This window comes from Glandiceps talaboti, chromosome 8 (genome assembly GCF_964340395.1).
Source record: "Glandiceps talaboti chromosome 8, keGlaTala1.1, whole genome shotgun sequence".
NCBI classification, from domain to species: domain Eukaryota; kingdom Metazoa; phylum Hemichordata; class Enteropneusta; family Spengelidae; genus Glandiceps; species Glandiceps talaboti.
In genome coordinates, this window is record NC_135556.1 from 6425001 (window position 1) to 6439104 (window position 14104).

Below are 14104 nucleotides of genomic sequence, written 5' to 3' on the forward strand. Positions count from 1 at the left end.
GATTAATTTATCATGTGGTCTATAACATAAGTGTTACCAAGAGTTTTCCAATAAAATGTCAACTGTATAATTGATAAAATTAATAAACTTACCACTGCCCGATATAACAAAATAAAAGGCTTCTGCATAGTGACCTTGTCGAATAATAATTTTCTTTGGTGGAATGCTGTTGACAAATAAAAGAGTATAAAACTGTAGTATTACACAAAATTAAACGACGTACTCATGTTGTATAAAGTATATTACAGTGTATTGGACAATGAAACTATCAAACAACGTCTTATCAGCCATCATGAGAAAATAACCAAAAATGTTAATATGTAATATATATATATATTTCTCGTCTTTCATGTAATGCACTGTAAGGTATGTATGTATGTATGTATGTATGTATGTATGTATGTATGTATGTATGTATGTATGTATGCACGTGTGTGTGTGTGTGTGTGTGTGTGTGTGTGTGTGTGTGTGTGTGAATGAATGAATGAATGAATCTGCCAAAACTATTAATGTCCAAAGTTGTAGACGCTTGTTCCCAAATAAGAGTTACATCAAACTGGTCATAACCCCCCCCCCCAAAACACACACACACACACACACACACACACACACACACACGTCCAATCATCCTCTTCTCACGATTATGTTATTTGAAGGATAAACAATCCACAACTTACTTTTCAAACCACGCCACCCGTGTTAATTTCTCTTGCATGTGTAGAGGATATTCAGCGAATGATTTCATTGTCTGTAATCCATATAATGCCTGTAATGGGAATGAGAAATGATCGATAAAGGGCTGTCAATGCTGATGAAAATCCGATGTATTGGTCAGCTGCTTATTCATTTCTATTACTATTACCGTTTTGCTTCTGTCGCCGCTTATTTCGCATCTTGACGCTTTCTTCTTGGTCGCCGCTTCTAGTATGATACAAACTTAAAGGACAATTCGAACAAAATAACGACGGGAAAAGTCAACAGATATTTGACCACTGCATCGTATTTTAATCACCTTGTGTCCTTGCTGCTTGCAGTTAATCTGCCAAAGCCCGTAAATCAATAATCGATACAATAAAATACAATGATGGAGAAAAGAGTGCAGCACAAAAGTTTCACCTGAAGACAAGAACCAACTATGTCGTTGCACAATTTATATTTTCATGGTGGAACTTGAAAAACCAAGATAACCAGGTGACGTCACAAATATGATAATTCTACAAGCATTCATCGATACATTTTTTTTTCCTTTTTTGTAATCCTTGCTGATGGACTTTTTTTGCAAATAAAAAATAAATGTTTGTTTTAATAAACTAAAAATAAATTTTGTTTTTATATTTTTTTCATTGAAAAAAAAACCTTTTTATCATGTGGAGAAATATTTTTTATTGGTGACTGCTTTTCCAGCTTCGTTTATTGGCACCTTTTTTATTTGCGAAAAATAAAAGGAATGACAGGGAACCTAGACAGATTAGCATCTATTTGTAAATCACGAAATGATAGCCCATACAAGGAAAGTTTGTAAAAGTTTGTTAGCTGATTAAAGTGTGCTTACCGTTTGTAACTGTTCCGTTGATCGTTGGTCATTTGGCATACTTAAAATACTTTTAACTTCGTTACTTATGTTAATCTGTAAAAAAAAATGAATAGATTGCACTGACAATGAACTTTACATGGCTTTGTTTCAACATAGCTGTAGGGTAACACACATCTATGGTTTCAAGTTCAAATAATTAGTCGATGCATGGATGTAGTCACTAAGTGTATTCTCCACGACGACTAAATAGAGCCATGGTCGATGTTATGATATCGGTAGTACAAAACAATCACCGTGCTTTGTTTAGTAAAACATCTTATCAACTTTGAGTTGATGAACTTCGATTTTGTTTTCACTTTTCGATAATGACCGCTAAACTGACAGTAAAAATCAACAGGTGGTGTAAATGTACGATGACGTAACTGACTTTGACCTTGATAGGGATCATTAGTAACTGATAGAAAATGGACAATAGGAGAAAATTGCAAATGCGGACTAACGCCAAGTAGCGATGTTCATTTCTAAAGATGTAACTAATGACAAGTAAAGTCGCGATGTTCATTTCACTGAGCATGGAAGTATAACCGACGGGTGATACTTCCATGATTTCAGTGACTAACGCCAAATAGTGATGTTCAGTGATGTTCATTTCAGCGACTAACGCCAAGCTGAGAGTGACGTAAATACAGTCTGATTCAGCTGATTCAGCCACTTCATGTTTGCCTCTGACTACATAAACTGAATGTACCCCTCCATCTGGCACAGTGTATGTATATGTACACTGCAAATACACAAAGTTACAAACGAAAGTGTAGAACAACAATTTAAATATTTACTACATACCTCTCTATTTGCCTTGAAGTCCTTTGGGTTGAAGGAGAGACCCGAGTTTTTCATATCTTCCGATTGAAATTGTTCGGCAATTTCCGTGAAAGTTAACTGTCCTCTTGATTGCACTTCTTTTTCAGGCCTAAAGAGTGAACAAAAAATTAAAATGACAAACATTTACTTATTTTATCACCGTTGCTACAACACCTCTATAAAACTTCACTAAAAATAACCTAGATCCTAGATTTCGCTTGACATAAATTTAATTTTGATGTATCTATTGATAGTTAAGAGTTTTACCGACCGTATTCAATAAGAAGCCCGGGTCACGTGATCTTTATACTAGTATGTTGTTCGTCAATTTAACGAGATCAAGAATAGAATCTTGTTAGTCTACTTGAATTTTTCAACCTATCTGGGCTCGTCAAAAAATAATTATTTATTGGAAGTGACGATTTGTATGCATATTGATTTCCCTCAAGTAGTAATTAAAAAGACATTTCCAGGAATAGATTTGCCGATTTTCAAAAGACTATATCGGCATTTTCATAGTAGTAATCATAATAAGTTAAGCATATTCGTTTCCTAGCCGAAAAATGACTTCTACACGTGCTACATATTCGAAGGCGCATGTGAGAATAAGTATCTGATACATGTATGTCTATTTCAGGAATTTATGGGGCTTCTGGCTTCTTTATTTTCCATCTCGGAACGCTGGAACCCCATGGAATTAACAGATTATTTACATCATTCCCTAATATCTAGTGGTTATTCTATCTTTCAGGCGTGATTTATAGGTTTCAGTTTGGTGCAGGACTGTTCTACTCATTACTTTTTGCTCTCCTGTGAGAATAACGAGTCGATCTTCTTGTTTCGTGTTGACCCTCTCAGAGTACAAAATACGGTTACATCTAGTTAACTTTCACTGACTTGGTCGGTTGTAATAGTAAGTTCAACAGGTGTGTTTATCCGACCATGGTTATACTTCCATGATCCGACGGTTTCTTCAGTCATTCGCATGATTATTCAACGTCCCAAATTTGTAATTTGATGTACATTCCCTAGTTGTCAGTTTATCAAACCCATCTTGTCTGGCTCTTCAGTGTCGTTTTTTTCTCATTGGTGAATTCACACTCTTTTAATTTAGACATACCATTGGCTTTACTAGCTACTAAGAACGTTGTTGGGGTGATGGTTTGACTTCAGTAGCACCACACAAAATGTCTGTGGTAGCACACAGGTGGTTGTTTGAACAACTGGAAAGTGTGAATTGTCTGTCTACTACTAGTGTAGCATGATAAGTTGCAAACCCCTTCGAATTCATTGTGGTTCCAAAAATACATAACAACGTGTCTATCCACTTTTTAAGAATGTTCTTGTAATTTTTCCACCAAATTTCAAAACTGGTTCATAATTGATAATCAGTTCTATATCGTTGGTTCTGAAAATAAGTCAATATATGCCGAGAATTTATGGAAACAACAATTTGTGGTCAAATTTTGAGCGGCAAATGTCCGATATAGTACAAGAGAAGCAAAAGGGTTACGTTCGTTCGATGTAAAAAGATCTTTTTGTAGATTCTGTAGAAAAGAATCATCGTTTCTTTGTAAGCTCACACCTAAACATTAGTACACCATTAGTCTTAGAGAGAGAAAAAGTGAATTTTAATTGTGTATTTGTTGCGGTAGACGGCAATTAACACCAGTAGACATCCTTTTACGTTCACGTCACCCCTTTATTACCATTAAATAGCTTTTGTTTATTGTCAAGACAATAGATACTGACGTATGGTATTGAAAATGAAAGTGGACATGTTTGCGACTGTTTCACAAAACAAGACAGAAGAATGGTTACAAATTAAAGGTGCACGGTCGCATGAGTACGTTTAGAAATAACATACGGTCGCCTTAGTAACGGGTGTTTTTAAGAAATCGAGATTGCTCGAATAACGGATGAAGACTCAACTCAGTTTGAAATTCAAGGTATGACAGTAGCAACGTGTGTTGCTGTTGTTGTTCAAGAATAATTCATTATGGGGCGATAAATTATGTTTGGAAAGACGCCGTGACCTAACAATGGACAATTTGAAAGGAAATGAACATGCACATCATGTGAAGAAATAAACACATTTTCGACCAATTCCTTTAATAAGAAAAAAGGTGAAATAGTTTCGTTCAACAGTGTGTATATGGATACTTCGCCTCAGCTTCGTACACGGATGATTTCTTAACTTGGAAATTTTGGGCAAGATGAACTTGACACGCACCAGGTAACTTAAAAGACAACTTACCTCGATTGTATCATATTGAATACTCTAACCAACGTAATAACCAACCGTATAGCACGCTGGAATCTTTCCTTCGCCTATTGGAAATTGAAAGAAAAAAAAACGGGTAAAGTCAAATACAGGAGAAAAGAGTAAATAGATACTTTCAATTCTGCCTATATAAGCGTGTATGCGTCAATGTTTGCCTACAATGAAAGTTAATGTACACAATCGCTTCACGGTACAGAGAAAGCCAATGTTAACTCGTCAAACAACGTTAAACACCTACCGTTTCTGTGCACTTCGACAGGAATGGTGACGATTTCGTTCTACGCAGCTTCTGAAGCACGAGCTTCCTGCGTTGTTTTTGTAGAAAACGTATCATCCCTAATCAATTAAAGGCATCGACTTAGATTCGAAGACATTACACGGGATTACTTGTAAAAATGTGCACAGACGAGTCGTCCACAATAGCAACTTACTAGTACGTGCAGTCAGACCTCTAGCTTACACTATAGAACAAGTGTCGACACGGTAATTAAATACTCATCAAGCATCACTTATTTGCATATCAAAAATATTTAAATAGCTTGGATTAACTTTGTCCAGGGTTACATTGGCTTTCACTATACTTAAAGATTGTGATTAATTTTCTAGAAAGGATCGATTATTGAACGCACATATTCACGGCACCGTAAAACGAATTGAAATTTCGGTCTATTAATTCGGCGCCATGGGGAATCATAATGATAAAGTATGGTGATTATATGTTGGTCGATGAAAGTAAACTCGTCAGAAGTCAGTCGATTGTTTGATGTTGAATTGTGTATCATACCTTGAAGGTAAAACCAGTGACCTAAATTTGGACGGTTTTGAGATAGACAGACGAAATTGTATTTGACTCGAATAGGCAAAACCTAGCTAAGAGGTGGCTGCGTACACAACTTTTTTTTCTGTATGACGATGAAAGGTCCCAGAATATCGTCATTGTGGCGGTTTCGGACACAGAATACTACCAGGACAAGACATCAGACTGTCGTTTTCTTTCAAATCATGGGTCAGCTGTGCATGTGATGAACAGTTGTGTATTGCGAAACGGTGGTCAATACTTGTGCGTGACAGTACAATATGATTTTGGTCATTCTATAGCCCTATAGCAGCATAGCACATGCCAAATCTGAGAGTCATAGATTTCGACAAGTTGCGCAGACTCTTAAATGAGAAAGTACACAGACACAATTCTAGTCAGATTTCGGGAAGATCGCCAAGTTGTTAAAGACTGGACTATAGAACGTACATGTGCGTTTTAAACACTGGTGATAAAATGAAAACACTGACACCGTTGGACGTTAATTTCAATGCATGTACATGTAGCACTACAGATTGTCTGAATTCTTAATCATCAAACATTTCATGTAAAACAAAGTTACTACTTAAAAAACTGAATTTAAGGTTTAGTTGGTTGGCCGCTAATGGACTAATGATGAAATCAAAACAAATATAATAACCGTCACAAAATCCATTTAAAATTGCGTCAACTGTGATCAATATGGACTGACCCACCTTAGACAAGTTGAGATATTTCAACATCTGGTATATAATATTTCAAATTAATGTTTCATTTCATAATTGGACTCTTTACATCCAGATATTGCTATTCAATGAATGTGTGATTTTTTTTTGTGTAGATCAAGTTCGACTAAGGTGTATTAAAATTCTCCGATTTCGTAGTGAAGTGGAATGTATATATGTACAAGGTAATTCATAAACTGTTCTTATTTTTAATTGTGTTTTAGACCGTCTCGGCATATTTTTGAAAGGTACTTCTATAAAGTGGTCACATTTTTCCGAACACGTTTAATTTTAAAGCGCAGTCGTCTGATTAACACTCGCATGTCGGGGTCCCACACTACGAAGGTCTTGCTAGTAACTAAGGGCGCACAAATAATACTTTGTTTCAGAGCAGAAATTGAAATGCTTTATGAACGGCTTTTTCTCTCCAAGTGAATTCTTGTGTCATAAGTCATATTCAACACGGTGGTCAGAACTTAGGCGGGATATTAGAGCTCATATACAGACCGTTTCATTTTAGTGTTCACTGGCTCCATTTGATTCAACCACCAGCAAGATGGCAACTTCTTGCTACACTTTGTCTGAACAAAATAAACCTGCAACTGGATGCAGACACGCGGGCGCCAATATCATGGTGTCATGATTTGATGTCTGGGACGTGATGGCACCTTAGTTCATTTCTTTCAGACAAGATGTCACAAGAAATATATTTATACAATCTTGTTTTATGTATCGAACAGAGCCAGTGAACAATAACATAAAATAGGCTGTAGTGATCGCGACACAAACTTGAACAAAAAGCACCCCATATGGGCATGCGTATTGGATGACCTCTGAACTTTACATTTGATTACTTTCTCAAACGACAAATTCCTTCCCTTTTTTCAAAACTTTAGTCCAAATATTCGCTTCTTTCGATTTATTTTAATATAATTACTTTCGACGATTGTGTGGTTGCTTCGGAACGTCTATAATCGTATTGTAGTAATGCCAGTCTGTCTTGGACGTTTTGATAGGAATAATTATAAACTATTTCCTTTAGTCATATATAACAATCAATGGATTTTTGAAGAGATTACTTCTTTATACAAAAAAAGTTTCTTTGTGCCAATAATAAACTCCTTGCGTCATCCACTTTTTTTCAATTAGAGTATATACGTGTGTGAGCCATGTTAATCACCACTGATACATACAGTGTACAACAGAAGTGTTATAATGAGATTTTGATTTCCTTCGTTTCTTCTCACACATTGCCATATAAGTGACCCCTGGCTCTACTTGTGATCGCTTGTTACATCTATAAATCCAGTCAACCACTGCTAATTTGGTCTTTTATTCAATGTGCGAGTTGAGTCGTCGTTATTATACGGAATTACATGAACTAAGATGTGAGGTTGAATAGAAAGAATAACGCTTCTGGCTAACCAATGCTGGCGGCAAAGATCATAAAAGACACCATATTGACCTGACAGTGATACTCAACCATGATTTGGCTGAGTCATTGCGTATACGCACCTCTAAACATCGGATTTCAAATGAATGTCTCATAGGAGGCTTAACCTCGATGGCATGGACAATGGAACTCAACTAATTAGGTTGGCGATATTACAACCATTTCATTCGTTTATTCCTTTAATATAGTTCATGCATATCTGTCAACTTGTCTTCCATGCCATATTCACCAAGCCCTCTTTTCATGTCCCGGATTCATGTCTCCTCCCTCCTCCCTGCCTGCCTGCCTGCCTGCCTGCCTGCCTGCCTGCCTGCCTGCCTGCCTGTCTGTCTGTCTGTCTGTCTGTCTGTCTGTCTATAGATCTACCCATCCTGGTCCTTGTCGTCTCTCTGTCTGTGATTGTGTTTCTTTCTTTTGTCCTTATACCATCACTCATCAACCTGTCGGAATGTTGATGACGGATTTGTCGTCAAAGGTATCAATCATGCTATTCAGTACCCAGTTTCCTCAGGGTAGGTGTCAAATTATATAAATTAGACCTTGTCGATTTCAAAAGTCAACATTCCATGACGCACATAGATTCAACACGTGTCCCCTTGTGACGTCATACTCAACCAGTGAAGTTCGGCGGCACTTTCGTTATTTCGAGTCAAACATCCATGCTGTTAGGTGACAAATATTTGGACATATGTCCACAGGGACGTTTTTTGTATCCATAGGTTGTTCCCAAACAGTTTCATTGTAAAAAGTCATGACACGAACGTCAACCCTTGCCTTCAAGGTGACTGCTAATACAACAAAGGTGTGTATGCAAGCAAGCTTCAGGTGGTATATATAAACATATTAATTACAGAGAGTGATTCAGAACTTTAGCCGCCATCTTACTTCAAATTTGTCATAGTTTCAACTGTTAGAATCAGAGTATGTCCTTTTTCATTCTTTTTTTTTCAATAATCGTAAAGTACTAGCATTATCTTCGTTTTATTCGGAAGTTTAATCAGTTTATAACGACAAAGAATTAGACAACTGATTCATATGAGGAACACGTTCACTCTAAGGGGAAAATTACTTTACTTCAGGGTTATATTTAGATGTTTAAGTTTTGGTAATATCATGCGCTGTCTCATACAAGCGTTGTACTTTGGTCAAATTACAAAAAGGACAGCAACTCAACAGAATGACAAATGTATTTAAATATCTAAAAGGAACACGATAATTAGACATTTTTTAGCGCGTATCTTATCCTACCACGATCTTTGCGGGTTAAAGGCGAGTCCATGTGAGCTGTCCACACTTTTACAACACTCGAATCAAATATAGTTACGACTGTAGAAGACACAATGAACAAAAGTCATGAATTGTAAAACCTATAAGCCACAATAGTCAGGCACTCCACGTCTTTCCATTGATATGTATTGCGAACCAGAACAGTATGGATTCAAGTTAAACCACAGTAATATCCCAGATGGGGTTAAAATGTTTGGTCACCTCTAAAAGTATTAAAACGTATCGTCTTGGAATACATCTTTGTTGTATGTATTGTTAAAATATTGCTTGCAGTCTTTCACATGGAGAGAGTCACACAGCGCCACATTGGTGATAGAACGCAAAGGTGTAACTTTCATCACAGTGTGAAATTATCTTACAAAGCTAAGTAGGTCAAATTGGAAGTTATAGTACTTGTATCATGCACATAACTATATTTATAACTATTATTCCGAGTGACCTTTTTACATCGATTTTATCAAGAGTTATTTATACTAGAAATTCCTCCATTCCTAAACCACCCGGATGAAGCTCGGTTGAGCATAGCGATGTATCGCCAAGACCAACAGAGTTTTGTTAGGGTCCATTTCTGTTTTGTAGCAACCCTCAACATGTTCTCAACGACACTCCAAAATTACCACGCACCCAAAGCGGGTTCAAGGGTCAAACTATTATAAATGTGACCCCTCGGGTCAACTTATATCTTTACAACTTATCATTAAAGTGTAGGTTAAGATATTTGAACCGGTGGCACAACAGATATGTGACTCTTGGTTTACCTGGTTGTTGTTTTTTAAATTTAATTAATCATTTTAATAACCATTTTTTACACAGATTCAATTATTTGAACCATATAAATAGTTATTTGAGACGACGACTCAAAACCGGAGATATTCGTTAAAAGTTCAAAGCCGATTGGAAGTTTAACCATAACCTTGAAAAATGTTCTTTATGTCTCTTAACCAGTACATGCAAAGCTGACTATTCAAAATTGCATGATAAGTGAGAAAAAAAAGAGTTAAAATTTGCGACCAGCGGCAACCTAAACCGCCATGAATTTACAGTTATACTGCCTATTGTTCTCCCTTTTGGAGGAAGGGGGTTAAGAACTGGACAGGTCCTGATGTGGGGGTTTTTTGTGGTTCGTGCTTGTAACAACTTCTACACCACAAAACTGTTGTGTGCAAAGGATAAGAAACTGACTTCAACAAAAGGCGTGCCTAAACCTCTAAGACTGACATGGAATTGAATAGAGCCTACAATTCTCCCCTATGCACGTATTGTGGTGGACTGCATGGGTGTTTTTTTTAATATATATATCAGCCACCCTAACCCCAAGGTCGCTCATTTCATTACTTTGATGAATAACCACAACAGTTATATAGCTGTAAACCCAAACTAAACTAGTCTTTCAGGTCGGTATTGACGGAGGTGTAAATTCACCAAAACTGAAAGGGGAAGGAGACATTTAGCGAAGCGGTCAGTCATGTAAAAATGTGTTCTCGTACATCTTGACTCGGTTACTCCTCGGGCAGGGTATATTGTATTATGTAATTTCTAAATAAAGGGTAGTTTTTCAGTGCGATTGTTTAAGTTAAATGGTTTGTAATTGTTACTCAATTCTTCACCAAGAGGGTCATTAATTAACTAAACAACCGCAGTGTATATTATTCCGTCCCAAAATGACAGATCTCCAAGTACGAGATCTCAATTGTAGACACAACTACAATCTGCATGAGTGGTTGTTTTTTCAAGTTTGCTTTTTCTCACTTTACGGGAAAGTGTTGGGGTTATTTCGCAAAGAACTGTAGAATCTCTATCTAAAAAATCACCGCAAACCCATTTGCATACTTAGTAGAACACTAACTACGAAATCATAAGACACTAGGTTTTACAGTAAACTTTTATAAATACTCTTTATTTCAAAACCTGTAAAATTTTGAGATTTGACCGGATTGAAAAAAAAAAGCTGTTTGAATGTAAAAACGTCCACGATAAAGCTAAACGTCAAAACACCCATTTAACCGTTGTATGGGAATTTAAAATCTCAATACTTTTCCCTAGTGTTGAGACAGTTTTCGTTTCGCTGTCAACGAATCAACACATTATCTAAATCAATTACACAGCTCAGTATCCAGCAGGAACGATGGACAAAACCGTCGTTAGTGGGTATTGTCGGGTGCGATAATCATCATAATCATGCCCTGGGGGTAGGGGAGGAGTATAATGGCATGTAGTAGTTCCTGTAATCACGTGTTTGAGTCTACCTATAACCTCATTACAGGAACACTAGCTTTGTTGGTCTTTGAAACGTTAATGTTAAATAAAACGTCGAACCATATTATTAAAAATCTATTAAAATCACCCGGCGTGTAGCGTTACAATAAATATTGTTTTCATACAGAATTTAAAGTGCTAGAAGTCATGATCTTTACGTTGAGAAAATTCTTGTAGAGTAGATCTACTCACCTCATTTGTGTATATGAGAATAAAAGGTCTGTACGATAAGTTTGACAGAATATTTTGATAATTGCAGGCAAGATTTGTACCACATGAAATTAATCACAACCACCTGTTGATCAATATCGTATCCTTCATTGTTGAGGAACATTGGAATAACACTTTATTCCCTCAAACAAAACAAGAAAAGGGGACGAAGGAATGAAAAAGGGGGAAACCTACTTGCAATGAAGCTGCCAGTTTTAGCTGTCTCATCAGGTCGTTGCCTAACCCTGTTTGGTTATCACCGGCTGCTGTATTACCATTCCACCGCGGCTGCTTAGCAGCACTACCGAGGGCCATCTTAGCGTCGATGCCGTTCTGTTGGTTCGGTTTACCATCACCTTGTTTCGAGCGTTGAGCTGAGATGCCAACGTTGGGTAGCAAACCAGACGACATAGTGTGTCTTCTCTGGGACGGTTTCTCGCTATGTAACCAGTTATTCAGATGCGGAGTCCCCGGGACAGCCGGAAAATGGCTCCGGCGACGCCGCTGACTGCGAGTGCGTCGACTGCTAGCTTCTCTCTCATGTTGGTAGCGGCAGTAGTTAGGGAGCCTACCGCCCGGTGATGATAACTGCTCGATCTGTTTATAGTAATTGCTCTTGATGTCACAACTCATTATTCATAGGGCATTTGTACCTTTACAAGACCAATGGTTGGTGACCCTTGAGGAAAAGAATAATTGAAAGAAAGCTGACGACTCGGTGATAGGCTCCGAGGTAACAAATCCTTCTCAGGGTGCAACAAAAACCCTATAGCAACAAGTAATAGAAAACAATAGAACAGCGTTATGGAGCACGCTTGAAGAATTCTACCAAGGCGTGTTCCATATACGCATCACTGATTTCAACACTAGTCAAATGACCAGCTTTTCAAATAGCGATTGAAGTCCGATAATAGTGCTTTTTTCTTCTTCTGAATTTGAATCGAAGAATTAAACATCACAAATGACCAAAAAGATAATTCACGAAAGTATAAAAGAAGAATAAAAACTATTTATATGTACTATTATACAATTTATCCATCAATGCAATTCATCCAATTTATCAATCAGAGATAGTACGTAGCATCCCATTCATCCCATACTGTATTTGTTCCGACGTCCCTGTCAGTAAAAATGTGAAGTGTTTTTTTTTACCAAACTTTGTCTGGTTTTCTCTCAGGTTTCAAGCAAGAATAATGAGGCATCCCAATTCACAATAACGTACTTCATAAGGAAGACACACCCCCACGACTCTCTAACACCGATACCAGTTGTACCCATTGACAGAGGGGCTAAATAAAACCCTACACTTTTTTTCAGTAAAATAACATAACGGGTCACTTACTCACTAGATTCAAGCACTAAGATTACAATCATTGAAAATCTCCGGTCCATGAAAAAGAAAACGCACCTGACCGTAAATCGTATAATTTGGCGATGTTCATCTAGAATAGGAAACCAGTAAGAGTACTTATGAATAGATAGCGGTAAATGGAGAAAGTGAGTACCTTGAAGCAACTTAGCATATCCTAAACGGCGGTAATCAACCGTCTAATGATATTAGTTACACCATTTGAGTGGTGAAGAAAGTAAGCAGTGTCGATATATATATGACTATGTACGTTACTTACAACAATCTGATGATTTCAAGTGAAAGTATGTCGCCAAATTCACCACAGTCTGGTGTAACCAATCACTAATTAGAAACTGACTAATAGAAGACGTTACTCAAGAATCTCTAGTAAACATCTTGAACAAATATGTGTAAGTCATGTGTGATATTTACTTTTGTCTCTTATTTGGACCTTTCTTTAAAGTTGGTATTTGTTCAGATAGACCCGTGTTGCAAAGTTCGGAATAGCGTTCTGTAAACCATGAGGACGTGGGTGGGTAAGTTTTTGGTTCATAGGACGGACACAATTTAGACTTATAACACTACCGGAGCTCAAGATAGAAACAGTATAGCATAATTGGTTATCGAAAAATCTTATAAAAGGATAACAATGGAAATGCCCGTGGTGCTATTGACGTGGTGGTGGTGGTGGTGGTGGTGGTGGTGGTGGTGGTGGTGGTGGTGGTGGTGGGGTGATGATGATGATGATGATGATGATGATGATGATGATGATGATGATGATGATGATGATGATGATGATGATGATGATGATGAGGAGGAGGAGGAGGAGGAGGAGGAGGAGGAGGAGGGTGTTGGTCGTATACATTTACATATTTTGATCGAAAATACATGAATCATTGTAACCTTTCCTGTAAACTTAGATACTTCGTGGAACATCGTAAATATTATATAGGCATAATATGGTTGCCCTTTCCTTGCACTGTTCCATGTTTCAAATATTTTCTAATATTCAAATTGTACAACGACACTGATACATGGCAATGTCGATGGAAATCATTTCATAAATGCATTTTATTCGATGAGGTCTGGTTATCCCGAATCGAAGTGTATGGATATGTATACCACGAGACTTTGGGATTGAGACTTTAGACTGGGCATGGAGGAGGTATAGGGAATCGAATATATTCCTAGCGGTAATCATGAGACGCGAAATTCCAAATTGGCGAGTTTGTACTTATTTTTTATTTGCTCTGATCGGTCACATGCCTCAATGCCTCTCATCACCACAATCAAAATATTGACTGTACCGTTGTCCTCCGGCTATCAATCAAGTGCACACACTACGGT

At 37.3% G+C, this 14104-nt stretch overlaps 1 protein-coding gene across 6 annotated transcripts in view; it reads right to left on the reverse strand.

Moving 5' to 3' along the window:
• LOC144438603 (uncharacterized) overlaps nt 1–14104 on the reverse strand; it is a 50596-nt gene that overhangs the window by 13279 nt on the left and 23213 nt on the right. For 5 of the 6 annotated variants that reach the window (XR_013481071.1, XM_078127699.1, XM_078127700.1 and 2 more), the window contains 5 exons: nt 4653–4726; nt 2378–2504; nt 1553–1627; nt 678–766; nt 93–166 (listed from right to left, as the gene is read on the reverse strand). Coding sequence is in view for 5 of the 6 variants with exons in the window: in XM_078127699.1 (XP_077983825.1) it covers nt 93–166; nt 678–766; nt 1553–1627; nt 2378–2504; nt 4653–4726 (439 nt within the window). In the remaining variant the exon portion in view is untranslated. Of the gene's footprint in view, nt 1–92; nt 167–677; nt 767–1552; nt 1628–2377; nt 2505–4652; nt 4727–11601; nt 11958–14104 lie in introns of those variants that run through there. The other variant, XM_078127701.1, reaches the window with a different exon arrangement.